The sequence below is a fragment of the Exophiala dermatitidis genome (genome assembly GCF_000230625.1).
Source record: "Exophiala dermatitidis NIH/UT8656 unplaced genomic scaffold supercont1.3, whole genome shotgun sequence".
NCBI classification, from domain to species: Eukaryota; Fungi; Ascomycota; class Eurotiomycetes; order Chaetothyriales; family Herpotrichiellaceae; genus Exophiala; species Exophiala dermatitidis.
Genome location: NW_008751648.1, coordinates 2555279 through 2580175, shown reverse-complemented (window position 1 = coordinate 2580175; position 24897 = coordinate 2555279). Strand labels below are relative to the sequence as shown.

Sequence of the window (24897 nt, the reverse complement as noted above, 5' to 3'; positions counted from 1 at the left end):
ACCATCCATCATCAACCTTCATCAACATCCTTCACTATCGCCCTTGCTCACTATCCTTCATCATCATCCTTCATCATATCGTACCTTAACCTCAACCATACTTGACCTTTGATGCTAACCTCACCTTTGGACAGTTACCCAGACAAGTACCGACCACGCATTTCAAGATGGCCTCCATCAACAGGGAATCGTCAAATGCGCGTGATCTGGCCGTCGAGGCCACGATCAGCGCAGCCCTGGGAGCGCCAGAAATGCTGGCGGCGTACAGAGCGGGGGTCGGCGCCTACCTCCAGCAGGCCGAGCAGGCGAACGTGCTCGACGACGTTCGGAGCCTCGAATTCGAGGCCGAGATCCGTCGTCGAGTTACGGGCGCGCTGCGGCTTGCTGGAGCCGGGTGGGGGTCTTTGACCCAATTCAATGCCGACTCCCTGCGGCTCTTGCTTGGCACGCTTGACAATTGCCAGGCCGACCTCCGCCAAATTTGGCGTCTCGAGGCGGCTGGCCGTACCATAGAGCTGTACGAGAGTGGTGAAGGTCTCTTCGTGAGGCACAGCGGCGGTGGCTCTTGGCCGATGGCCGATCAGGGGAATGACCCTGGTCAAGAGGAGCCGGTGGAGGGTGAGGAGGGGAGTGAGGGAGAGGGGGAGGTGGTGGAGGAGGCGGAGGAGGAGGGGGAGACCGCCTCGGAGAGGGAGGGGTCGCAGGACGAACCCTCAGTCAGTGCAGGCGGTGAGGACGGTGCTGACACCCGTGCCACGGCCACGGGCGGACCCAGACCCTGGGTCTGCCATGTGTGCATCAGGCATCGTGGTGTCATGCACAAGAGCAGCCTGGTGCGCCATATGAAGATGGTGCACAATGACTTTGGGTTCGTCCCCGCGGAGCAGTAGATAGGGGGGTGGAGGAGGAGTCGTCCGTGGGTGGGAGGGAGGTAGGACGGCTCAGTATGTAGGAGTAGCAAATACTCAATCAAATCCCCCAAAAACCAACTTCTTTTCTGATTCTTACTTTGCTTGCTGTCGACCTATGAATGCTTATTCGAACCCATCTTGGTCAAGGCTATGCTAAACTCCGAGCCCTTGACACAGTCTCAACAGGAAAACTGGAAGCCCGTTATCACCCCGGAGGAGTATTCAATATGCCCAAATCATTGCTATTCAAGCTGTACAACAACTACTTAGGTATTCCCCAGTCTCTCGAGGAAAAATCCTTGATCCCAGTCAATGCCTGAGTCTCTCATTGTGGCCACCGAGGCTACCTTGATGCGAACGAAGTGAACATAAAAATGAAAACTAATATTTCGTGGCCATAGTCCGGCAATGCTGCTCCATTGTTGTGTGACGGTCTATTCCCGGTTACTTACAGTAGTAGCAGATGACGAACACAGCGGAGGAACCAAGTCCTACTTAACCAGGAGGCGGATTGAGCTATCAGGGGTCAAAGGTTAAACGTTGCAGTTTACTTGAGGTCATAAAGCAGTTCGGCGTAGGCCGTTCAAGTTCATGCCAACAGATCTGATATTTTCGAGTACCTCATTGACAGTCCTGTATCAACATTGTAGTACTGGGTGTCGTAAGGATCTAGCACCGTACATTTGCAGGGGATACCTTGCTCCCTAAGCAGGTCCCATGGCCTAAAATGCGCTCCGGGGGCATCTGATAGGCGCGTACCTACTGCCAATCTCGTCCCCTGGACCCTGCTCCGGGAATGTCGAAGTTTCTTATGGTGCCAATGCATCCCGCTATATCACAACTCGTCTCTTGTTCGAGTTTAGCGAGCCAGTAATCATGATCAATGAAAAAAGTCGTCTAAAGCGCCAAAGGCAGCCTGAGCGAGCAGTCTAAAGCGACCGCGCGAGTTCCGGCTGCCGCGAAGGAGAGCTGCTTTGCTACCTAGTGCTGTGCGTCCAGAGGCCAGTTCCTCCTGTCATGTTGGTTTTCCACGGCGCAACAACGTCGACCATGGTGCATGACTGGCAGCATCAAGCTCTCATTCGACACATATCGTAAGATCAAAGTCCTCTCGGCCTTTCAACAGTTATCGCTTGATACCCTACCTTCAGCAGACGGTGTCGCGGCGTCTACGAACATACAAGCTGTGGTCTGTGTTCGATCGCGCGATCGATGACACCGGTTCGCTCCACCCCCAGCCGCACGGCCTCACACTGGTTGCATATCAACAAATTCTTATAGCCGCAAGCCAGCATTGAACGGCAGCCATGGCTCATGCGCCTGCAAATCCAATTCCTCACGACCTCTTTACGCAAGAAATCCCTCCGTCGCCAACGTTGACGAACCCGGACATGATCCTCCCATACCAACCTGATGCGACTCCGGGTGAGGCGCCGTTGACCTCATCTCCCGTCCTACAAATGTCTATGCCTCTGCGACCCTCCTCCGCCGTCTCCCATAATTCCTCTCAACTTGACCATGACGCTCCAATGGAAGTGGGTATTGCGACTACCGTGAGGATGTCAACCCATGCTCCCAACGTCGAGTATACCGGCTATGAGCATGGGGCACCTTTGAGCGACATCTGGGAGGAGGAAACCCCAAAGTCCAGGAAAAGCCGAAGGACGGACAGTCCCAGAAGGTCCGAGACCGTTTCACCCACGCCTGCTGGGCGGCCGTCGCTTGAGGTACGAAGACTCAGTGACCGCTCATCTTCAAGCAACAGTTCGGATTTAGGAGATTGGGAGAACTTTGACACATCCAAAATCATGAATGAAAGGCTGGCTGCAGATGTAGCGAAAGTGCCGGATGAAGAGATTGAGGAAGTCGACAGCAAAAGGGACTCCACTGTGGCCGCAAGCCCAGAGGACGAAATGGCTCTGCCCAACGAACGGGCTGAAAGGATTTTGGCAAATGCTAGGAAGCGGCTGACGCATATGGAAGACCACCTTACCAAAGCTCGCCATAGCATTTTGATGTCGACTACGTCGTCACCCAGTATTTCGGATCACCATCGGCCTGCTGGCGGGCTCTACCGATCCATTTCTGCCGCAGGGGCAAGCCAACGCAGACCTCGACAACTTTATCCTGTGACAAGGGCAAATTCATCGGCGCACACTAGAGGTGGCAGCGATGTAACGACCACTTCGGGGTTGAAACGCCTCTCCATGGTCCCTGAGATTAGGTCTGCCAGCGCTCAGGAGTACGGGCGAAGGCAAGAATCGCCACAAGTTCAAAGTTCTCCCTCGATACGTGTCGAAGGAAATTCACCAGCGAGTATTCGCAGCTTCAATTCACCCTTACGTGTGCTTCGAGAAGAACAAGGTACCCCAAGTACAACCAAGACGTCTCCCGAATCTTCCATTCCGAGGGGTCTAGGCATCAATACGTTAGCCGCTATCTCGAAAGAAGATATTTCTATGGTCTCCAGCAGCCCTACCACGGCCATTGCCCGTTCCTCTTCGGCAATGTCAACTCGTTCGAAGGAACTTAAAGAGCAGATGTCCGATTTGCGAGCGCGTATCACCGAACTCAAAGGAAAAGCCCAAGCCGACAGCATAAAGAGACGAAGCTTACAAAGCAACCGAAGCCAAAGCCCCTTTACTAATGCACAATCGCCAGAACAGTGGTATGCCAGTGCACCGGAGTACACAGGAGCTGGAAGTCCGCTAAACACAAATGCCGGCCAGGGTTGGAGCCCATTAAGAACTCAGAAGCCAGTAGAAATCCAAATCACGCCGGTCACGCCTCAAGCACAAAGGATTGACGATGTAGAACAGCCGGCAACGAACGAATCCAGACTGTTAAGCGAGGTCAGGACGGACAAAAACACCCCCAGTCTACACAAGGCGGTCAATCTGAAACATATCGGGCAAGATGAGACAATGTCAGTTATCCAGGAATCCCTATATGAGGACGCAGCACAAGAGTTGGACGACGGCGATGAACCAATAGCGGCCTCAGAAGAAGAGCAGATCTACCTCAACGAAGTTCTAGAGGAAAGTCTTCAAGAAGCCGAGCCTGATTTGCCGGATCTGTCCGAACAGCTGCTCTCTGTCGAGGCTCCGGCGGCGCGGCACGAGGATCGAGTTGACGCTTTCGACTATGAGAATATGTACCTCCACAGTGCTTTGGGCAACTACACCGGTACAGGCACTAGGAGTGAGACACCTAGTGAAAGCGACGCCAGCAGCATTATCACCACTCGCATGGACGCACACTCACCCGCCGTGGGCGACGAAGAAGACACAGAGGAGGCCGGCGTGGTCGAGAATGTCAGTACAGATGAAGCATCGACACCGGTTCAACAGACTTTCCCAAGGTCACCCGATCGTCCGTCGCAAGAGTTGACTCCCCTTGCGTCCCCCACCAAACCGTGGATGAAAGCAATGCGCAGCAACAGTATGGACTCGGTATCGACTGTGGCCACGTTTGCTACTGCAACGGAAGGAGGCGGCCACGGAGAGGGCGATGGTGACGAAGAAAACGATGAAATGCCAACTGAGATACTCCACTGGGGTACTAGCAGGCAAGGGCTGGGGTTTCCACCACCGCCGGCAAGTCCTAAACATGAAAAAGCGCCCCCGACCTGGTCGAACACGACAACTCCTGCGTGGAACGGACGCCTTCATCAGGGTCCTAACAGAACCCCGCATCTTGTGCATACGTCCGTCTCTTCTGTCGTGTCCAACGGAATGCCCACACCTCCTCCCGTTCAGTCGCCAGGCTCGGGTGGGCGTTTTCCATCAGCGCATGGAGCTGCGCAGTTTCACAGCTCCTCAATCCACCTTACACACCTTCATAACTCCACAACTGACGAAGGTGCAGTCGACCATCCTGCGAACACCGAGATTCTCATGGAAAGCTTGGTGAAGCTCGTAGATCCGGATTTCAAGATCGGGGCCGCCCAGGACCAGGGCAGGTCTACGGTAACCTTTTCGGATGTCGACAAGGGTCTAGTTCTTGATTTGCTGCGGGCCGTGGGAGGCGTGTGCAATGAGATCCTCCGCGCGGAAAGGAGTCATGAAGTACGGGCCGTCAAAGTCTTGCGCAGAAGACTGGATGAAGCAAGGAATTTATTAGAGGGTCATGCGACGGAATAGGAAGAAAGACAAGAAGCGAAAACTCGTCGCTCTCCCTGCTCCTTTGCCTTGTTTTCCAACGCACAATCGGACGGCTATCTTTTGGTGGTTGGCGGTTGTGGAATGGTACCTTTTTCGCTTTTTTCCAAGATTTGTGCGTTCAGCAGCAAGCGATTTTCTGGGGTGTAAATCGGCCCTGGTAGCGGGATCTGATTGACTTTTTCTTTGGTTCTTTTACGCCCACTTTGGGAGCTGAGCTTGGTCTCATCTGGACGGATCTGGGAAGGTCTGTGGAGATGAGTGTTTATACATTCTGACACCCATACAGACTCGTAATGTGAAGGATGCGATGTAAAGGAAGAGAGGCATTCTTGGGCTTTTGGCTTCGCTTATATACCCCCTTCCGTATGTTTCTGATAGGTAATTCACATCAAGTCAGTTGATGGCTGAGAGCTGCTTGTGGTATTTACTAGTAGCAAATCAAAAACAGCATCCAGTACAACACGAGGCACAACTCGTATGACAGATCTTGTAATGTGTGTTCAATCTCATCGGGTCCATGATGCCGGGTCTTGGTACAGTGTCACTTTGACCGGCTACTTGCACGCCATGCTACCATGTGTGTCGGAAGGATGTGCACAGTTTTCCTGAAGCATATGGAGGATCCAGGAGGATAAGAAGACAAAGGTCCAAGAATTGTAGTGTATACTCTTCAAACCAGCTCGCAAGACGTTGGTTATCTTAAGAGCCAATTTGAACCTGGCGGCTGAAGGTAGCTTAGCCCCTACTACAATTCTTCAGCATTGTATCTCAGCATGGCTACCGTAGAAGAATGATGGCCGCGGTGTCAAATCGCCACAACCGTGCATAGTAGCCTGGACTCGAGGTTTACGTGTATCGTTGCAGTTTGTTGAAGTTCGAGTCTTGGGAGGCGGCGAAGGCTGGGCGAGCTAAACCGTTCTAGGAGTTAAGCATCGAGTCGGGCGAAACTGAATGGCAACGAACGAAACGAAGCAGCCACGGCATGAGAAGATACCAATCATCACATTATCACTTGGTTCACCTTCGGGCCACCTGTGAAGAACTCCCACATCGGTTCTCTTCTGATGATTCTCTCGAACCCCGACAGCGACATTTAGCTCCTCTATCGCGGTCGCACTGGGCCGAGATCACATCCACTGCAGCCCCAGGTTTCTCCGCCGACTGCGCCGTTTCTTCCTCCTTTTGGCCTCAGCGCAGGCCATTCCGTTCGTTTCCTCTTCTCGAACCTAACCTGGCCACGACGATCCCCAAAATTCTTCCAGCGAGGCCGTAACTGAGCTTGCGTGCTAAGCTGCTGCTGCGCCTTCTCTGTCGAACTCCGGATCGCTTCATCCGGCCCCTGTCGCGATGCTTCTCCCCAAAGGCGGCGTGAACTGGAAGTCCGCCAAAGCCAGACTACCGCCATGGAGGGCCATATTAATGTTTTTGACCAGGACGCGATTCCTGGTGGTCGTCGCACTGACGGGCTTGATTGTGTTATTATGGAGGGGGATTTCTGTATCAACTCGAGAGATGTCAAAGTATGCATGGCCCAGCCCAACGCTTCTTTGGCGATGATAACAGCACCCACATCTTGTGAGAAAATGCTAATTGACTTTTGACGCAGTTATTATTGCTTTGGCCCGTCGAAGCCTCCGACGCAAATGTCGATCAATGAGATGGTCGCTTGGAATCAGCATCTACAAACTCCGGTGCTCTTCAACCACCACGAGCCGCTCGAGGTCAATTCGAGCACGATCCAGCACATAGACCTCAACCCTATCGTATCAACGCCGAGAGCAGTGAGCAACCGAGAGCGGGTTCTTATCCTGACGCCGTTACGGGACGCGGCCCCCTATCTCATCAAATACTTTGATCTTCTTTCCGAGCTCACATACCCTCATGAGCTGATCGACCTTGCGTTCCTCGTGGGCGACTCCACCGATGATACTCTTGCCGTTCTTGCCTCGGAACTCAACAGAATCCAGTCTCGGACAGATAAGATACCGTTTCACAGCGCCACCATTGTGCAAAAAGACTTTGGCATGACCATGAACATGGATGTTGAGTCCCGACACAAACTGGCTGCACAGGGACCGCGGAGGAAAGCAATGGGAAGAGCAAGAAATTATCTGCTTTCTGCCGCCTTGAAGCCCGAACATTCATGGGTGTACTGGCGTGACGTGGATATTGTGGACAGTCCCAAGAAAATCATTGAGGATTTTGTTGCGCATGACAGGGACATTCTGGTACCGAGTAAGTGAGGCCGGAGTTGAAGATTGAGTGGGTGTATACTGATTTGTTTTGCGTAGACATCTGGTTCCATCGCTACGAAAACGGTCGCGACATTGAGGGTCGTTTCGATTACAACTCATGGATTGAGTCCGACAAGGGTCGACGGCTTACCTCCACGCTGGACAAGGATGTCGTCCTTGCCGAGGGGTACAAGGAGTATGATACCGGACGGACATACATGGCTCGCATGGGTGATTGGAGGAACAACAAAGACGAAGAGATCGAATTGGACGGCATTGGTGGCGTCAATATTCTTGTCAAGGCTGATGTGCATAGATCTGGTGAGTTGGATTGCTTGACTGAAAGGTAGAAAGGTCATTGCTGACGATTTTTCGCTCTCACAGGTATCAATTTTCCCTGCTATGCCTTTGAAAACCAGGCCGAGACCGAAGGCTTCGCCAAAATGGCCAAACGAGCCGGCTACCAAGTTGTGGGCCTGCCAAATTATGTTGTTTGGGTATGTTTTTTGTTGCTCTCCTACGATATTGGCAATCAACTGACTATGATCTATAGCACATCGATACAGAAGAAAAGCCCGGCAATGCCGGATAATGCAAAGAAGCTGGAATTATGCAGCTTTCCGCCGGTTGTTCTCCCTTTGCCAAACGTCTGCGTCTACATACCCCAGGTTCCAGATATGGTGGTTTCTGGACATACTCGGAAGCATATACTGGACAAGTGGTCGTGTGGACACGCGCGTATAATGAACCCTTTTGTGCGTCTTCTCCCAAGCCGAATTCTCAACGTCCACCTTTCTGTACGGTCGGAGGGACAACATCCTAAATTCTCTCATTATCCTTTTTCGCAACCGAGAGAATGCAACATAAACTCGGTGCAACGCCCTAGCGCCATCAGTCAGGGCCGTGAGTTACGTACTGCAAAGTGTTCGGTAGGGGGCCTCAAGAAATGCAGTGGGTGTCTCGGCCGGGCCTCTGTTCGGTGGCCGTGAAGGTGTGCATGTGTATATCTTGATGTCTTCGTCTCAACAGGCGTCTGTCTGTTGACGTGGTGTGATGTGCCATGGAAGCCGGTTCTAGCCCACCGCTGCTGGCTTTGCAACGTCAGGTTGGGTATTATCTGGACTGGTCTCGGTATGCCTTGTTTTTCAGGAGTTTGGTCTGGATGGTGGGACCTAATGGGTATTCGTGAACATATTTTGTTCGGGAAAGAGATGCTCTACGTGCTCGTCTTTGTATATACACCTACACCGCTCACATGCGTATTACGGTCCACAGTACGCATGTCAAAAGAAACGTGTTTATGTCCGTCATCAGGCTGTTGTCTGGCTGAGCTGCCTTCATTTCTGTGTCTACCGCTAACCAGTGCATTCCCGCAACTAGAGCAGGAGGCTGTAATATCAAAACGCAAGGACATGAAGTACCTACCTGGTAGTATGTAGGTAAGGTATGTACTAGTTGTAGCGGGTGTTGCTGCTGCTTCGAAAGTTCCAACCAGGGTTGGTGCAGTTCAGTTTCGACAGAAATTATTATTACAGTAGTTTCGTCATATTTTTCTCGAGCTACATAGGTACACTTCCCACAGCACTACCTAGGTATTGCAACGAGCAATCACACTACATAAGGTAGGTTGGTATATAATGTACCTACCTTGAAGTTCTCAGTTTAAGCAGATCTTTTATATCCATATTTTCCATCAAATCGAAGCGATCTCACATCAAGGAGACAGGTGATCCCCGCGGAAGAACATAACTTGCAGGCCGCCGAAAGACAGACCACCGAAAAAAAAAAGTTTTATAACAATGAAAGACGAAGACCTCTGCAAAGCATCCTACTGGGACGAGCGATACGCGCAAGCACAGACTAACAACGCCGGCTGCGAAGGCGGCGACCACAGCAACAGCAATGACAATGCCGGTCCAACGCACGAATGGTTCAAAGGCTTCGACAGTCTCAAGCAGCCGTTCCTGGATAAATACCTGATTGGGCGGTGGCCGCCGGAGAAGTATTCGGATTTGAGGATTCTGCATTTGGGGAGTGGTGATAGTGTAAGTTTTGTTCCAATTCCATTTCGGTTCCAGTCAGGATTTGGTTTGGTGGTGGGTGGATGGCTCGGTGTCTGTGTCTGTCGGTGATGTTGTCGTCTTCTCTACCTGTCTCAGGTGTACAGACTAGACCTTGAGTTTTTCTCTGGTCGGTTTATGGGGTCGTTCATCATCTACTCTGATTGCGCGCGGTATGAGAGCATGACATGGAATGGATTCTAATGTTTATCTCTAGACCGTCCCAATCGAATTACTTGCACTCGGCTACAAATCTCAAACCTGCATCGACTTTTCATCCGTGGTGATTTCCAAAATGGCCGCGCAGCATGCCGACAAGGACGGTATCCAATGGGTTCATGGCGACGTGCGAGATATGAAGTCTCAGATCCCAGATGACTCGGTTGATGTGGCGTTCGACAAGGGGACTCTGGATGCTATGATCTCGGGGAGTCCTTGGGATCCACCGAAGGTTGTCAGGGAGAATGTTGGGCGGTATCTTGATGAGGTATGTGCCTCTCTCTTCATACCTCTCTATGTGCTCCGTCCACCTTTCGGGCAGTCCATTCGTGATGATGGAATGATCCGAAGGCTGCGAGGTGATCTATGCGGTGCCGTTTTGCGTTGTCTGTTTCTTTGTCCAATTTTGAAATGCACCCAATGCCATCCAATCTAGACGCCAGTTTGTTGAATTGTCGCCTTACATTTCATACTAGGTCGCCCGAGTCCTTCGACCAGGAGGCGTCTTTCTCTACGTTACATTTCGCCAACCACATTTCATGAGACCGCTCCTCACGCGCGAGCAGACTTGGAGTTTGCATTTGGAAGAACTTAATGATGAACAAGGTGGTTCGTTTGGATATTTCGGTTGGGTTATGGAGAAGAAGGGGGAGAAGACGCAACACGACGACGATAACGGCAACTGAGGATACATTTCATTCCTGTGAACCTACAGTGCCTACCTCGGGAGGCTTGAGGGCATGTGTTCTTCTGGCTGCGCTGGTGGTTTGTGTGTTTGTGGGTCAGGGTTGGTGCTGATACGACCAGTCAAGCAGGGACAAAGTTCATTCGGGTTAGGCCTTGCCTTGCTCGAGAAGTACCTACTGTCCCATGTGTGGTTTATGTATTATGAGTCGTGTCAGTTCAATCCTGCACATGGATCAAAGTGGAATTCGATCCAGCACCCTGTCCATGAGTGTGGGCAGGACAGATGACGAGTCGGTGTGGGCTGGATTGAACAACACATCGGGCCATCGACGACACTATCAACCGGGCTGGATGGCAATCGCAGTCATTTTGTCACGTTCCAACCCGGCGTCGAGACCGAGCAAGGCGAGGCACTGCCACGCCGATAACACATGGCCGGTCAAGCGAATAAGTGCGCCCAGGACCATGTTCTTACAATGTTGGTGTTGCACGCCATCATTTGTTTGGCGAAGGAATTCGGCGCAAGGCAGTACACTGTGAGGAGCAGTCTCAGAGCGGAACACAGCGCAACGCAAGCAGTATCAGGATCGAAAGTCAACTCCATCGCAACCTACGTACTGTTCAACAGCCTCGGTTTCTTGTCTACCCTGAGGGTGCCTAGGAGCCGGACTGCTGCTTCCATGGCGCTTCTGAGACGAGACAATCTCAATCTCACACCCTTCCCAGGGACCCATCTTCGGCGTCCTACCCACTCTCCCAGCGAGACAAGCAAACTCGGAACTCAGGAACGATTTGATTGATTTTGCTGCGGTTTGAAACCTTTGGACTGAGACATATCAATGCACCGGTAATCAATGTCACAAGAGGCAGGAGGTGAACTGGGTTCTCGTCTACCACCGAAAGTGCAAAGTCAACTTTTAATGCCGTAGGGACGAGACTAAAATTGGATTGGATAGGATCCAAATGGAGTGGAACGAATACGAGTCCATAAACTGGCTCCCCATGTCCATCTGCGAGTAGAATATGAAATCTATAGATGAACGGATGAATCAATCGATCAGTACTCACGACTACCCAGCATGCACTGTGCGTAGAAATCAACGGATTGGTCGGGCTTCCGTAGAAGGACGCAAGAATGAGAGTGAGAAGCATACTTTAAGTGTGTGTGTGTGTGTGTGTGTGTGTGTGTGTGTGTGTGTGTGTGTGTGTGTGTGTGTGTGTGTGTGTGTGTGTGTGTGTGTGTGTGTGTAGGTGCAAGTATTTGACTTCAATGTTGATGTACGTTAGATATCGCCTTCAAATAATGTACATTCCTGCATGTTCATGAATCCACAATCGCTATATATCATGGCTCTGCGCGCTTCTTCCCTCATCTTCTCCCTGGATCCTTGCTCGAGTCGCATAGGTCAGAGTCGTTGAATCGCCTTCTTCTGTCAAGATCAGCGGAAGATCCGTCTCGGCACCCGCTCGTCCAGACAGAGGAGTCAGGAGAAATCCGACAATCCCCTCTCAATGGCTCTTGAGGCGCAGGCAAGGATTTAATGGATCACGGAAGCATGATCTCGTGGAGGGTTGTTCGACGCCATATAGCTTGCGAAGTGGCTTTGCCGTCAGGATCATTAGTCGTTCCCTGTCAACTGTTGGATCGCATTGTATGCGTCGAAACCACACTTGTGGGCACCAGGCCGTAAAACATATGAGAAGGTTTTCTCTTCAAGGTCTGTTCCACCATTCGTCCATAGTTCCCGGACTAGCCTGGCCGAAAGGCTGGGACTGAGGCTGGGCAAAAGGTTGAGACGGGGCCTGTGACGTGGTAGGCGGGAAGGTAGGAGACATAGGAGACATGGTAGGCTGCGCCATGGATTGAGCCAATGGCTGCGAGAACGGTTGCGAGTAAGGTGCAGAAAAGGGTTGGCTCGTTGTGAAGCCTTCGGTGATCGGCGAGAGAGTTTGTGATAGAGGTGGTTGACTGTCGACCGGCTGAATTGGAGGAGGCTGTGTGACACTGCCGGTAGCCAAAGGCTGCAGGACAGGAGCAGCTTGAGATACAAATGGATTGGAACTAGGATTAGAGACTGGCGGCGGAAATCCAGTGGCATATGGAACCAGTGGTGGACTGTTGGTCAAGTGGACAGGTTGTGTCGGTTGTGGTTGTACTGGTTCGGTACCTCCCATCTCTATCAACTCGGCCATTTTCCCACCAGGAACCGGGTTCTCGATCGGTTCCACGGCTTCCTGAAGAAGATCGAGGTCAACGGGAGCACTGACACTCCTGGAATGATGCGCGGCTGTCGTCGGCCCAGACCTTTCCGGTCGAGGAGATGCCGTCCGCGAAAATGCAGACGGCGTTCTGCTTCTGCTACGTTCGTCTCGAGGCGTATGTGTTCCACTGGCGACATGACTTTCAACCCTGACACTTCCACTCCTGCTGAGACTGCCGCTCTGGTTCGACGCTTGATAGTCATCCCAATTGCGCCGGCTCACTCGGGGCGGTGGCGGTAAATCTTCATCCCACGTCGATCCTGTCTTGTGACGTGCGACAGGCCTCAGGCCCGAACCCGCAATGACTTCCACACTGGTCCGGCGCGAAACTGGCCCATCCCACGCCTCTTGAGGTCGCCATCCGGTACGGGCGTCGTTCGCCTCTTGTTGGTCTCGTAGAGTGAGGATTGGACGGTCGGCATCTGGATCCGCAGCGTACTCTGACCCGGTTCGTTGAATGTCAAGAGATCTCGATTCTCTGGTGATCTTTCTCTGCTCATCATACTCGTCACGCAGACCTTCCCAACGCTCGTAGTTTTTCTGACGTTGTTTGTCGCGCTTATGCTTGACAAAGCCTTTGTGGCCTAGCCATATTGTTCCGAATATTAAGGAGGTCATCTTGGCTTTGGTCTCGGGATATCTCGAGAATGACCGCGGGCCGCAGATGCGAAAGGCGGACTCCGGATGCGGCAGGAAAGGAGCCCTTTGGTCTTAATATTGGCGGCGAGTAGTGTGGCCCAAGAATAGCTATTGGGAGACTGCCGGGGCCTCGCAGAATCTTCGACTTGATATAGGAGGGTAGCCGGTCGCCGTTGTCGTAGGCAGAACTGTTTGTGATTTGGTTGTGGGGCGGCAAGGCACTGCGTCAGATTGCGATGGTTTTCCAAGGCGAGAAAATACCAGGTACTAACTAGTATGGCCGGATATGGTGGGCGCCTGTCAGCGAGATATAATAACGGAGGCAGAATTTGGAATGTAGCCTCTAGATGGTAGAAAGTGAAAAAGGCGGAGGGCGGATGGGATGGAGGATATCAGTCCGATGTCGTTGGCAAGCGTCTGGATGATAAACAGCTGCCAGGCGAATGCTCCAAACGGAGCAAATGCGCTAGCCTCCAAAAGGGTCTCTTTTTGAGGCCGCGATGGCGACGGCGACAGCGACTAGTACTAGCAGCAGGTAGATTCTACTAGAGCCACGATAAGAAACTGCGCACGCCCGGGTGAGTCGCCGAGGTGTGTTGCGTCTTTTGAGTCTCCGGCTTCAGGCTTATGGTTGCCGAAGTTCTGGTGTAGTCGGCCTGCTCTGTTTGGCTTGAAGGAAGCTGGCCGTCTAGATATCTACAACATATAGTATACAACTACTACAACAACCGTGCCAGGATGAATGTCGTCGTTGTGGATAGTAGAATTGTGCATGGTCGGCGGTTGCTTGGTTGTCCCGGGCTGCTGCTTGTCACCGCATCTGCCCTGATCATTTGTTGGCCGATCCGCTTTGTGCGGATCATGATGCAGCCATCGAGGGTGCGCCATGATGTCAACAAGCATCTCAGCTCAGATTTGCAGCAACGGGTATCGAGGCAGGCGATTGCCAGGTACAGGTACAGTATGGTTTCCGCGAAGTGTTTTCCTTGGAATTGCTACTTGGCCTGCCCTTGTTTCAAGCCTGTCTCAAGGGGAGAACATATAAAATCTGAGTACCAGAGGCTGCAATACCGGGAAATGCTCTGAAAATCATGCGGGCTCTCGTCTGCTGGAAGCTGTACACCAGGTAGGTTGCTGCACATGCTTAAGACGGAGGCTGCCTCGTCAGCCGACAGCTGCAGCGTACCTACGAGCTCGTTAACTCGAAGATTTGTGCTGCTCTCCTTGTAATTGAGGCGGTTTCTACCCGGACTGCCAGTGCTAAACAGCGTCAGTCGCCAAAATTGCGGAGAAACGGGTTCGGACGCTGCCTGCGTTTGGAGCCCAATCATACGGCCCGTAAATCTCTCGGATCATGCCATCACACGCTTCAGTTTCAACTTTTCTACAACTGTAGTATTGCAGACATTCTTTGCTGCATCTCTCTATGATGCTCCGATTGCATAGTCTGTGCTGTGCTAAGATAATTCTAAGATACTAAGAATCGTCCTGCGGGACAGCCTGGAGAACAATGGCTCGACACAAAAGCACCGTGTGGAATGCTCGGGTAAGCAAACAGAAGCGCGGTGCCTCCAGGCGTAAGCTGACATGCTGCAGACTCTCACTGCCCCCATTGCCGCCATTGTAATGGCCGGGCTCCTCTACACCTACTCGGTCACCTCTATACGAGCAGCCAAGAGAAACGCGAGACTGCACCGCGAAGCAGATGGCGGACAGCTAGACATGCGACGGGAAAGCCTGCGCAGACACGGTGTGTTAGATCCAGTTGAAGGCACAAAAGGCGTGGAGCTCTTCAGGGATGCGAGAGCGGACGAGAAAAAAGAGTCGAAATTTTTGACCGAAAAACAAGCAAAACCTCTGGGCTCCGTGCAGGAGGAAGAAGCAGGGGCGCCCCGTACGCAGAATGAGGGAGTCCTCGACGCCTATCGAGGCCGTCGAGGCCTGCAAAAGCTCAAAGAAGACATGCCGCGAGACTAGTCAGCCATCTGGTCAGTGTGCAGATGCCACCAGAAGCCAAGCCTCTACCACACCTCTGTCGACGACCATCCGGGTACCGGAGAAGGCCTTCTCAAGAAACCACCTAGGTCCGGAGTCTCTGTGAGCGATCAAGAGAAGTGACCACTTGTGCCTGCGAGTCCCACGATGCTCGCAGAATTAAAAGCATCCCCCGATTGTGCAAAAGCGTCGAATACGTGCGGCTCCCGAGGATGAGGGGAGGGAATGAAATGCCAGCAAGAATGATTTTTGGCATATGTTTGACAACGAAAGCCATTATCCTGTCGCTGAAAGGTACTGTGGTTGATGATGGACCTTGCACAATGTCACGGTCGACATTGATGGCGTTGCTGGCAAAGCCCTAACTCCAGTTCCAGCTGGTCGGCATCAAAGGAATCTGAAAGCAAACAACCGGAGCAGGATGGGCTGGGCAAATGATCGACCCCTCCCACGAAACCTCCAGTCGTGCTGCAGTATATCCACGGGGTGGCATCAACCTCTTACACAACGAGGCTAAAAGTATCCAACCGGGGGCCCGTGGTCCCCAGCATGGATCAGGCTGAGACTGGACCGGCAATGCAGGGATGAAGAATCCATATACAGTACTCCGTACCCTCCAAAACCCACAGCGATCCTTAAACCAGATATTCCCACGCTTCGCGGCCGCCACCCTAGTCATTCTGGACTGGAAAAAGAGTCCACCGAGCCTGTCTTTGACTTTTCTAGGCGGACGACTCGTGCCACAATGGTAGATCTTAATTTGCCTACAGTGGATCCTAAAAGAGATCAAGGATCTATGAACGTACCTTGCGTAACAATCGTCTCCAAGGAGAACACGAGCGCTCGATGGTGAAAGCAGCGCTATGGGAAAACGGCGCGTGGGCCAGTCCTATATTGATTCTTTGTCAATACCGTACTGCTTCCATGGTAACCTATATCCATCTCTATATTGATCCCTATACCTACTAAGGACCTAGGTATTGATTGACGAGCATCTGTTGCTACCTGTCATTTGGCAATGTTCCACTGCAGGCTTCGAGAAGCCGAACTTCGCCCAGGGTGTAACTTTGTTGAGTGGAGCGCCACTCGCTTCAGAAGGCACCGGGACCACGTCATTTCCCGTTCACGCGACAAAGTCTGCAAACTGACAAGGGTCGCAGCTTTCACAGGATGGAGTTGCCGCATCCATTTCAAGTCCACCTGTGATACTACGTTGGCACGCATTTCCCGGCTGTCGTCCATTCGCTATGTGCTAGTATTCGGCAATGCCAACCCGTCCTGGAGGCGGGATGGCCAACCTGAACTGGGCTGATGAGCAGAGATCAACGGCATGGGCTACCCCAGATCCTCGCTCATTGTGCAATCGGCGGCCTCGCAATGGTCGCAACGAGACCCTGACCAGCTTGGCAGCGAAGAAAAGACTGTCCGTCACGTGGGAGCCTTGGTCTGTGGTAATGTACAACGTAAGGCTTTGGCCCCTTTATGACGTCTACAAGGGCCCGTTGAGGATGGATCTTGCCGCAACCACTGGATCCATTTTCTTGTCAAGGCCGGGGTACAGATCTTAACGAGGTGTTAAGCCCGGCCTTCAGCAACATGAATGACGTCCAAGGCGTTTCTAACGACGCCCCGCTTGCAACTCCATGTGGGTTACAGTATACATACAAACAAGAGGATCTCCTCCTCGCATAATCCGACCTGAAAACCCTCTCATCGCCTGCTCGAGCCCATGTTTCGAGGTTCATCCAGCTCAAGTGACATCTGAAACCTTTGTGTTCGACCAATCAAGTAGTATCCTAAATAGACATGGTTCATCCAAAGCCTCCTACCGCCCGCCGAGGAGACTCGGTGCGGTCGTCGTTCACAGCCACAGGAGAGGTTGCCGACGTCGAGACTGAAAAGGGTCCTTTTGACGATGACTCAAAGATGCCCTTCCTCACGCTCCGAACCTTCTTCATGGCCGTCCTCGTCTCCATGGGCGGTCTGTGTTTCGGATATGACACGTGAGTATCCATGTCTTTGATGTGGTGTTGAAAAATATCGCTGGGAGCAAAGCAGCGTTGTTCTCGTTGCATGAGATAGTACTGACTCCTGCCACAGAGGCCAGATTTCCGGGTTTTTGGAAATGGACAATTTCCTGGAGAATTTTGCGGATAAGAGAGACCCTCTGAAATTTGGTAATATCCGATCAGGCTTGATCGTGGGCATGGTGAGTCCAGACCCTGGGTTTGTAGTACTGTGCATTTGAACAAGTATGGCTGACCAGGGATGTACGTCGTTAGCTCTCCATCGGCACCCTTATCGGTGCTCTCATCGCGGGTCCACTTGCAAACAACAGGACTATTGGCCGCAAATACTCGATCTGCATCTGGTCAGTAGTGTTCTGCGCTGGTGTTGCCGTGCAGATGGGTGCACTGAGGCCGCGCTGGTATCAAGTCATGATAGGTCGTATTATAGCCGGCCTGGCTATCGGAGGTCTATCAGTCATGGTTCCGGCGTATCAGGGTGAATCTAGTCCTCGACATGTTCGAGGTGCGATTGTGTGCTGCTACCAGGTGAGTCGATCTTTCCCCAGAGATCTCTTCCACAGTTCTGTCGGATCGCCAGTACTTTTACTTACCACGCGCGCTCTAGCTTTTCATCACTATCGGCATCCTGATCGCCAACCTGATTAACTTCGGCACAGAGAGCATCAGTAGCACTGCATCATGGCGGATTCCCATGGGCATCGGATTCCTGTTTGCCATTGTGCTCGGTCTAGGGATTCTGTTCTTTCCCGAAACCCCCCGTCATCAGTACCGCCACGGTGATATCGATACCGCCACGAGAAGCATCGCCAAATTCCACGGTGTGTCGGAGCGCCATCGAGTGGTCAGGGACCAACTGGTGGAAATGCAAGAGAAGCTCCAGATCGAACTCGAGGGCGGTAGGCACCCATGGTACGAAGTCGTCACTGGGCCCCGGATGTTATACCGCACACTTCTGGGCGTAACTATACAAGCACTGCAGCAGCTGACGGGCGCCAACTACTTTTTCTACTACGGCACAACCGTCTTTGCCAGCGTGGGGCTATCCAACTCCTACGTGACCCAAATCATTCTCGGCGCAGTGAATGTTGGAACCACTTTCCCGGGACTTTATTTCGTGGAAAAGTTCGGCCGACGCCGGTGCCTGATGATTGGTGCAGCCTGGATGTTTATGTGTTTCCTTATCTTCGCCTCTCTCGGTCAGTTTAAACTCGAGAACCCGGACGGCAGCCACAACCAAACGATCGGCTACGTTATGATCATCTTCTCGTGTCTTTTCATCGCCGCCTTCGCGAGTACTTGGGGTTGTATGGCTTGGGCAATTACCGCAGAGATATATCCATCTCGTTACCGTTCGCAGTGTATCGCCCTCTGTGCCGCAAGCAACTGGCTGTTTAACTTGTGGGTGCCGACTATTTCCACTTTTTCGAGGCTACCCCCTGTTTTGCTGACTCTGCGCTAACTTTCTCCTATCAGCCTCATCGCCTTTTTTACGCCCTTCATTACCGGCAACATCAATTACGCCTACGGCTACGTGTTCGCGGGCTGCAACCTGTTCGCCGTATTCTTTGTCTACTTCTTTCTCCCCGAGACCTCAGGGCGGTCGCTCGAGGAAATCGACACCATGTTCCTACTCGAAGTCAAGCCCTGGAAGAGCAGCAAGTGGACTCCGCCCAAAAACGAAGATCTTATCACCGCCGACAAGCTGCGTCTCAATACTGGTGCTCGAGATATCACAAAGACCAGAGAAGCTGGGCTGGGCAACACCGAGCAGAGAGAAAGTGTGTCTGCCAACGCGGAGCGTAGCTCAGATTCCGATCTGCCTCATGTCCCTATTATGTCGAGCCAACATCATCAGCCCATGGGGAGGGGTGTCCGTGGCGATTCCTACAGAGGGCCGTATTGAGTGTATAACAGAGACCAAACGAAGAACTGAGATGGAGATGAGATGAGAGCTCCGCCACGCTACAGATCTTGAAAAGAACGCGATAAAAGGTAAAAGGAACCGAAAGATCATTTGAAGACGGGAAAATCGACCAAAGACGGGCCATGACAGTTGAACAATTGTCTTTTTTCTTGTCATCCACATCTATTTACATCCGGATGCAGACGCACCAGAGTTGTGACATGAACCAGAGGGGAACAGGGAATTGGTTCCCAAGTCCGGACGCCAGAAGGGTAATATCATTGAAAGAGAGAAGCAAGGCTCCGTTTACTCCTTCCACTGCCACTTTCACCGCCACTAGAATACCAAACAAAGGCTTGTGGCTACACATGTACCAACAGGATGTTCAATCGGGTTCGGAGGCTATCTGACGGGCCACCGTGTATAATTTAATGCGCTATCTCATGATCGGATTGAGGGCGGCAGCCGAATGTATTTTTTACCACTGTCACTTGAGCATAGTAAGACAGACAGACGCGGCAACACGTGTACCAGCAACATGAAAAGTCACTTTCAAGAAGCGTCCTGTCGACGGCCTTTCAGTGTATGATATATCTCGTGATAGGATGTGAGCTCAGGTCGCTGCCAACTCAACTGGGCGGCTCCTTTGTGTATCTTGCAACTCCTTACTTGAGCAAAGTAAGAGATCGATAGGTATGACAGCTGTGCAACGATAGACTCGGCGATCTTGAGGAACAAGCTGCTCGCTCACTAGCAGTATAATAGTATTACTGCCTCTAGGATATCAAGTAAACCCTTGTCGAAACACATGTACTAACAGCATGGAAGCCACTATCAAAGGGCTGCAGGGCCTCCTAATGATCATATAGCCCGTGGGTATGATTTATTAACATATCACATGCATGAATCGAAGAGTTGGGCTGCCAATGTATTTGTACCACTGCAGTCAAGTATGAGAAGAAAGATAGGCATTAGAACAAGTGTACCACCAGCATAATAAGTCAGGATCAAACGGATTTCAGACAGACCATGATGTATGCCTAATGTGTCTCATGGTAACATATCAGGGCGACTGCCTGTGTTTACTTCTCAAGCATGGTAAGAACGACATGGATGGGAGCTACTGAGTTGAGAAACAAGCATATCATGAATAAAAAAAGGTAGTAATCGTACAATTGAGTAGGGATTGTGTACTTCAGACAAATACCTAGGTATCCTTCCTAGGCCGGGCTGTGAGTTGTCTTCGTCTGGATCTCAGCTGATGGCTGCACACAGTGCCACACTCTCTTGACTGAGAGTGACGATCCCAGACCGACCTGGCCGTTCCTCTATCAACGATTTAACGTTCCTCTATCCATATGCCATCCTTTCTTCCCCACGCAGCCTTCTATCCGTGCCCAGCTTCTATTCATGCCCCGAGAATCCGTCATCAGAGCTGCGGAAACCTCTCGAGCAGGTTCTGATGCTGCAGCTGAAGTCGTTGGATCCTTCCACTCAGCAGCTCCATGAGAACCCTATCTTGGTTGATATGCAACACGGCTTTGTTGTCAGAATCTAAAGCGTACTCCAGATTGTCGCAATCGAGGCGAAACAATTTCTCCAGAGAGCGGCTCAGCTCATTGAAGATTTGTTGCCGCGCAGAGGTGATGTCGTGAACAATTCGGCTGCTGATGTTGGGAAACAAGGTACCGTCGAGGATGATTCGACCTTGTACGATATCATTCTGTCGGGATGCTTGTTCATGACCTGGGTGGATCGATTTTGTCAGTAGATGGTTTTTGGTAGTAATGGAAACGAACAAAAATTGCCGCAACACAAAGCTAGTACTAACCATAATACTTCTCTGCAGCCGATCTGTACGTTGGAATCATCTCTGCAAGAACGTACGAGCCCGCGTTCGGCTCGAAACTGTTTCGGCGAATTGACCTGTTTGGTAGCAGTCGATGTAAGCCAGGGCGCACAAGAGCTTATCATGACGTATCGAAAATAGGAGACGGGGTACGAACCTCAATTTCTGGAGCAAAAGTTGTCGAGCTTGAGTCAACTCATATTCAATGGCCCGCAGTTTTAGATCGAGGCTGTGCGCGAAGACTGGTACGTCGCCTTATCACAGGTTGGCCAAGGTCAGCACTCAGTGCAACAGAGATATTTCCAAACAGGCACACGAGAGGCAACTTACCTTCGACAGACTTCGTCAAACGCTGGGTGTGGCCCTTGATCTTCTCAGAGAGCTTTTCGAATGCTTCGGGTATGCAATCCTCGAGCAATAAACTCCACTGGAAATCGAGTTCCGTTCTCGACTTCCAGATCAACTCTGCATTCCAGTCGATTTTGTCTCCTTTGACTGTGGTATGACTGCCGTATCGGAGCACCCATGCTTTAAGTCGGCCTTTTGTAGAGGTATTGGTCAGCAGTGTGCTTCAAATAGCCGTGCTCTGACGGAGACCTACTCCATTGCCAGCCTGTCCATACCCGGCTTCGCTGCGCGGCCTCGCGTTCCCATTCATCGTTTCTTCGTTCTACGTCTCTGTTAGCACATGTGCCTAAGCCCAGTGAGAACGTGTCCACCCACCGAAAAATTTGAAAAGATTCTGGACGAAGTCCTGGTGCAGACTGTTACGACCTTCCATGATGCCGGTAGCGGTCTGAGTGGGTCAGTGTCGAACATTCGAATGCAGCAGGAGAACATTACCACTTCGTTCAATGCTTGCCACTTCAGTCCCGCCACGGCGCCGCGCAGCGCACCGTGCATCTGCGAACTGGTACCAGTACGCAACGGACGGGTGGCCCACAAATCAACAGAAGTTAACAGGCCGGCCAGTTCAGAGCGAAGGAAGTTCTGAACCCGTAACAGTCTTGCATCTTTCGTGGTGGAAGTGCAGAATTGCCGAAGGTCTGCAATGCCGCTAATTTGAAGCAGGTCGGCGTCATGGGAGCCCCGATACTTGTCGTACAGCTTGTTTGAAACACAAAACACGTCCAGCTTCCCACCACGCACTTCCGAAGCGTAAGCAGCTTGCAAAGCGGTAGTGACATGGTTGTTCCGGGCGCGGATGAGCATGGTTTTCTGTCTGGACACCGCGAGTTTAGTTCTAGATAGGGGATCCTCATAGCGATGTGAACATACTGTCTCTTCAAGGCTTTGGCAAGCGTTTCATTGTCCATCGCCTTGGCATTTTTCAGCTCCTCCTCGAGACGAGCCATATCTCGCAATGAGATGGGTTTGTTCTCGCCGCAGAATGCTCGTCGATTGGCGGTCATATTGATGTCCTGAGACTGGTTAGCGTTCCTCTGTTCTGGCCCCTGATATTGATCCTCCTTACATCAATCTTGGTGCAGACGATAGCCATTTTTAAAATCAGCCCAGCTGATACCTCCTCCATAGGGATGTGCTGGAGAAGATCCTGGTAGAGCGAGGAGCTCAACGATGCATCTGTCTTAGCTCGCATGATGTTGGTGACAAGCAGGACATGGTCAACTTGGAGAAGATATTTCTGCGTCAGACGACGCCGGGCAAGGTTTGTGTCATATAGATCTACAGCCGTGTAAGTTGAACTTGTCAGTTTGTAGGTTTCTTTCACAACCTACCTGGCAAGTCTGCAATGATGACTCCACTCCTAAGAACCGGAGCATCAATGAAGATTCTGAGAGTGCTGTCAGTGCCGCGAACACCGATAGTTGGATTCGTAACCCACCTGATGATATTTGTGAACGGCCAGAATTTGTCATGCATGAACGTGCTGACTTTCTCGCAACACTCATCAGCATCATTAGCTGTTGTTTGCCACTTTCCGTTCACGATGCCCTTTGCCCACTCCAGCTCTTGAGACCACTGCACCAATTGTGCAACGATCGACGAAGTCTTGCGCGTCTGACTAGTAAGCATTTCTCGTCCAAAGCCGGAGTGGTGGCCAAATGCGGCTTTCAGAGCCGACCACGCGCGTTCGGCTTCTAGTTCGATGTACTCATGGTCTCTATTGCTTAGACGGGATTGGCCTTTGGCATCCCTCAGAGAACCCTTTTCATCAGCCGTGTCAAGGTAATGTTGGTTTCGATAGCTCCACAACAGCTCTTCAATATGGTGCTTGACCGCTTCTTTTGAAAGGTACTCCACTTCAATTGTGATCGCGCCATGCTGGTCCTCTGTCTTCTGGCGGTATTCTGTAATGACAGTTGTGCAGACCTCTCCGACATCTCCCTAGATTACAAGATGAGCTTCAAGGCACCGCAGGATAGTTTCCAACGACTTACTGTCTTGGCCAGTTCCGGAAAATCAAGGAGCGAATTGACGACGCTGCTTTTGCCTAGAGTCCGTCAGATCACAGGATTAACAAGCTGTTCATTATGTGTATGATACCCTCACCCGATCCACCAACAACAGCGATCGTCTTCAATGGAGGAGCAGATTGATCTTTACTTAGGCGTTTAGCTTCTGCCAAAAGCATATCAAGACCAGAACGCTTGCAGCCGGGGCGGACCAGCTCAAGCACAGAAGCAGTCTCTGAAGCGATCTGCCGGCCGATCTGACTCGCAGTTTGTATATCAACCGTAAAGATCGACGCGTTTGGGAGCTCTTCAGGAATCATATTGACGTCCGTCAGCGGCTCTAAGCTGAAGTCGAACTGCTCACAAGGCGCGGGCAGACTTCCACTTCCGAATTGGCAAAGGGGCGAACCAGAATGGGTACTGTCATCCTGTACAACAGGAAGAGTGGCTTCATGTGAGCTGCTCTCACGGTCAGCAGCCATTGAGCTTGAAGACGAAATGGGTCGGCGTCGAGGAACTCTGTTGGTAATACGGGAATTGTTGACTTTGCTCGGGTTAGCACTTCGATTCACACATCGCTTGTTGGACAAACCACCTCTGGAGGACCGCGCTGACGAGGACGATACTCGTAAATCTTCTTCGGCTTTCACCGTAGCTGCCAGGAGAGCTGTGAGAAGGGCCCTACTTTCAGCTGAAAGGGGCAAACTCTGGTGATCTGACATTTTGAATGGATTGGAGTGAGAAAGTAAAGAGGTTGAGTGAAGTGCGGCCGTCGAGTGAAGTGTGGCCTAGATAGGCGTTTATCACAACAAGAGATCACCTGTTCTGCGGTCGTCTTTGAAGGCGTTGGCTTGGCTCATGGCTCCGCCCACGGAATTGGACGGTCCATAACGGACCTTTGTGGTCACCTGAGGGTGCGTTGGAATGGACGTGGCACACAACGCTGTCCTAGTACCAGAGAATGTACTTTCCATCCTTACCTAGCTACCAAGGCTGTAATCCGGAAGCAATTTGAGGCGGAGAAGATTTGAACAGTTGCGGTCTGAGCAAGCAAGCCGCAGACACTGAGCCTACTTGGAGGCTGTGGCAGAACTTGTCTCATCTCGCATACGTGTGTTAGTACGCGCCATGATAAATGCACCTACTCTGTGCAGACCAGGTCAAGGAGTTTCTTTGGACAGAGCGCAGGTCGTGCCGCGAATGCGATGTGAGGATGTCCGACCATGAATATCTTGTTAGTTAAAGAACCTGAGGACACTGGCATATAGCTGGGAATCATATAGGGTGGTTTCGCCATGACCTTCCTGGACAAGATCTCCTCACCTTTACAGGAGAACAACGAGAAGGCGCGGCTTGCAGGAGTGTTAACTGCTGATGGAAACTACAATGTACAACAAATACAGGTCAAGGTTGATTCACGCGGTGGAAATAAGCATTTAGAGCGGCGAGAAACATTCCTGAAAGAGATAGACCAGAGCAACGGCATGCATAAAGCAGCGGCATACAACCTCCCGAAGTAGTACACTGC

At 51.6% G+C, this 24897-nt stretch overlaps 12 protein-coding genes across 14 annotated transcripts; 8 read left to right on the top strand and 4 right to left on the bottom strand.

The window, feature by feature from the left end:
- Positions 1 to 167: 167 nt before the first annotated feature.
- HMPREF1120_03927 (uncharacterized protein) lies at positions 168 to 890 on the top strand (the record flags this gene model as incomplete). Its single annotated transcript, XM_009158018.1, has 1 exon — positions 168 to 890. One exon carries the CDS (start codon positions 168 to 170, stop codon positions 888 to 890), a length of 723 nt encoding a protein of 240 aa, XP_009156266.1.
- A 117-nt stretch (positions 891 to 1007) lies between these two features.
- On the top strand, positions 1008 to 1532 carry HMPREF1120_03926 (uncharacterized protein). The gene is made up of 2 exons (XM_009158017.1): positions 1008 to 1181; positions 1313 to 1532. The coding sequence occupies exons 1-2, from the start codon at positions 1031 to 1033 to the stop codon at positions 1339 to 1341; spliced, it is 180 nt and encodes a 59-aa protein (XP_009156265.1). The 5' UTR covers positions 1008 to 1030; the 3' UTR covers positions 1342 to 1532.
- Positions 1533 to 1715: 183 nt separating this feature from the next.
- HMPREF1120_03925 (uncharacterized protein) lies at positions 1716 to 5536 on the top strand. Its single transcript, XM_009158016.1, has one exon. The coding sequence runs from the start codon at positions 2219 to 2221 to the stop codon at positions 5051 to 5053; it is 2835 nt and encodes a 944-aa protein (XP_009156264.1). The 5' UTR covers positions 1716 to 2218; the 3' UTR covers positions 5054 to 5536.
- A 474-nt stretch (positions 5537 to 6010) lies between these two features.
- Positions 6011 to 8615, top strand: HMPREF1120_03924 (mannan polymerase II complex ANP1 subunit). Its single transcript, XM_009158015.1, has 5 exons — positions 6011 to 6594; positions 6681 to 7309; positions 7366 to 7629; positions 7693 to 7805; positions 7862 to 8615. The coding sequence occupies exons 1-5, from the start codon at positions 6422 to 6424 to the stop codon at positions 7898 to 7900; spliced, it is 1218 nt and encodes a 405-aa protein (XP_009156263.1). The 5' UTR covers positions 6011 to 6421; the 3' UTR covers positions 7901 to 8615.
- A 241-nt stretch (positions 8616 to 8856) lies between these two features.
- Positions 8857 to 11347, top strand: HMPREF1120_03923 (endothelin-converting enzyme). The gene is made up of 3 exons (XM_009158014.1): positions 8857 to 9353; positions 9586 to 9855; positions 10064 to 11347. The coding sequence occupies exons 1-3, from the start codon at positions 9108 to 9110 to the stop codon at positions 10271 to 10273; spliced, it is 726 nt and encodes a 241-aa protein (XP_009156262.1). The 5' UTR covers positions 8857 to 9107; the 3' UTR covers positions 10274 to 11347.
- On the bottom strand, positions 11006 to 11490 carry HMPREF1120_03922 (uncharacterized protein). Its single transcript, XM_009158013.1, has one exon. It carries the CDS (start codon positions 11424 to 11426, stop codon positions 11019 to 11021), a length of 408 nt encoding a protein of 135 aa, XP_009156261.1. The 5' UTR covers positions 11427 to 11490; the 3' UTR covers positions 11006 to 11018.
- Positions 11491 to 11497: 7 nt separating this feature from the next.
- On the bottom strand, positions 11498 to 13860 carry HMPREF1120_03921 (uncharacterized protein). Its single transcript, XM_009158012.1, has one exon. It carries the CDS (start codon positions 13152 to 13154, stop codon positions 11988 to 11990), a length of 1167 nt encoding a protein of 388 aa, XP_009156260.1. The 5' UTR covers positions 13155 to 13860; the 3' UTR covers positions 11498 to 11987.
- Positions 13861 to 14470: 610 nt separating this feature from the next.
- HMPREF1120_03919 lies at positions 14471 to 16122 on the bottom strand. 2 transcript variants are annotated; one of them, XM_009158009.1, is made up of 3 exons: positions 15204 to 16122; positions 15074 to 15148; positions 14471 to 14912 (listed from the first exon to the last, which is right to left on the bottom strand). In XM_009158009.1, the coding sequence occupies exon 1, from the start codon at positions 15847 to 15849 to the stop codon at positions 15532 to 15534; it is 318 nt and encodes a 105-aa protein (XP_009156257.1). In that variant the 5' UTR covers positions 15850 to 16122; the 3' UTR covers positions 14471 to 14912; positions 15074 to 15148; positions 15204 to 15531. The 2 variants fall into 2 exon arrangements, with proteins under 2 accessions (XP_009156257.1, XP_009156258.1); XM_009158010.1 differs by having other exon boundaries at positions 15206 to 16122.
- Positions 14686 to 15152, top strand: HMPREF1120_03920 (uncharacterized protein; the record flags this gene model as incomplete). Its single annotated transcript, XM_009158011.1, has 2 exons — positions 14686 to 14721; positions 14772 to 15152. The coding sequence occupies 2 exons, from the start codon at positions 14686 to 14688 to the stop codon at positions 15150 to 15152; spliced, it is 417 nt and encodes a 138-aa protein (XP_009156259.1).
- An 854-nt stretch (positions 16123 to 16976) lies between the features above and the next one.
- Positions 16977 to 19103, top strand: HMPREF1120_03918 (MFS transporter, SP family, sugar:H+ symporter; the record flags this gene model as incomplete). The annotated part of the gene is made up of 5 exons (XM_009158008.1): positions 16977 to 17173; positions 17271 to 17379; positions 17453 to 17725; positions 17805 to 18598; positions 18674 to 19103. 5 exons carry the CDS (start codon positions 16977 to 16979, stop codon positions 19101 to 19103), a joined length of 1803 nt encoding a protein of 600 aa, XP_009156256.1.
- A 1128-nt stretch (positions 19104 to 20231) lies between these two features.
- On the bottom strand, positions 20232 to 24743 carry HMPREF1120_03917. Of its 2 annotated transcripts, none has more exons than XM_009158006.1 (14): positions 23962 to 24743; positions 23461 to 23913; positions 23355 to 23407; positions 22799 to 23301; positions 22692 to 22747; positions 22427 to 22638; positions 22231 to 22373; positions 21796 to 22174; positions 21676 to 21748; positions 21554 to 21622; positions 21283 to 21492; positions 21110 to 21206; positions 20935 to 21029; positions 20232 to 20849 (listed from the first exon to the last, which is right to left on the bottom strand). In XM_009158006.1, exons 1-14 carry the CDS (start codon positions 24089 to 24091, stop codon positions 20533 to 20535), a joined length of 2790 nt encoding a protein of 929 aa, XP_009156254.1. In that variant the 5' UTR covers positions 24092 to 24743; the 3' UTR covers positions 20232 to 20532. The 2 variants fall into 2 exon arrangements, with proteins under 2 accessions (XP_009156254.1, XP_009156255.1); XM_009158007.1 differs by having other exon boundaries at positions 23965 to 24743.
- Positions 24665 to 24889, top strand: HMPREF1120_03916 (uncharacterized protein; the record flags this gene model as incomplete). Its single annotated transcript, XM_009158005.1, has 1 exon — positions 24665 to 24889. The coding sequence occupies one exon, from the start codon at positions 24665 to 24667 to the stop codon at positions 24887 to 24889; it is 225 nt and encodes a 74-aa protein (XP_009156253.1).
- Positions 24890 to 24897: the final 8 nt, after the last annotated feature.

Bases quoted from the DNA above. Each gene is read 5' to 3' on its own strand.
- HMPREF1120_03919 (XM_009158009.1), bottom strand. From the start codon at position 15,849: ATGACTAGGGTGGCGGCCGCGAAGCGTGGGAATATCTGGTTTAAGGAT.
- HMPREF1120_03917 (XM_009158006.1), bottom strand. From the start codon at position 24,091: ATGTCAGATCACCAGAGTTTGCCCCTTTCAGCTGAAAGTAGGGCCCTT. The intron at 22,374-22,426 runs GTAAGGAGGATC...AACCAGTCTCAG, and splicing joins TCGTCTGCACCAAGATTGAT to GACATCAATATGACCGCCAA. The intron at 22,175-22,230 runs GTATGTTCACAT...CGCGGTGTCCAG, and splicing joins GCCAAAGCCTTGAAGAGACA to ACAGAAAACCATGCTCATCC.
- HMPREF1120_03925 (XM_009158016.1), top strand. From the start codon at position 2,219: ATGGCTCATGCGCCTGCAAATCCAATTCCTCACGACCTCTTTACGCAA.
- HMPREF1120_03922 (XM_009158013.1), bottom strand. From the start codon at position 11,426: ATGCTTCTCACTCTCATTCTTGCGTCCTTCTACGGAAGCCCGACCAAT.
- HMPREF1120_03923 (XM_009158014.1), top strand. From the start codon at position 9,108: ATGAAAGACGAAGACCTCTGCAAAGCATCCTACTGGGACGAGCGATAC. The intron at 9,354-9,585 runs GTAAGTTTTGTT...GTTTATCTCTAG, and splicing joins ATTTGGGGAGTGGTGATAGT to ACCGTCCCAATCGAATTACT. The intron at 9,856-10,063 runs GTATGTGCCTCT...ATTTCATACTAG, and splicing joins TTGGGCGGTATCTTGATGAG to GTCGCCCGAGTCCTTCGACC.
- HMPREF1120_03921 (XM_009158012.1), bottom strand. From the start codon at position 13,154: ATGACCTCCTTAATATTCGGAACAATATGGCTAGGCCACAAAGGCTTT.
- HMPREF1120_03926 (XM_009158017.1), top strand. From the start codon at position 1,031: ATGCTTATTCGAACCCATCTTGGTCAAGGCTATGCTAAACTCCGAGCC. The intron at 1,182-1,312 runs GTATTCCCCAGT...TCGTGGCCATAG, and splicing joins GCTGTACAACAACTACTTAG to TCCGGCAATGCTGCTCCATT.
- HMPREF1120_03924 (XM_009158015.1), top strand. From the start codon at position 6,422: ATGCTTCTCCCCAAAGGCGGCGTGAACTGGAAGTCCGCCAAAGCCAGA. The intron at 7,310-7,365 runs GTAAGTGAGGCC...TGTTTTGCGTAG, and splicing joins CAGGGACATTCTGGTACCGA to ACATCTGGTTCCATCGCTAC. The intron at 7,806-7,861 runs GTATGTTTTTTG...TATGATCTATAG, and splicing joins TGCCAAATTATGTTGTTTGG to CACATCGATACAGAAGAAAA.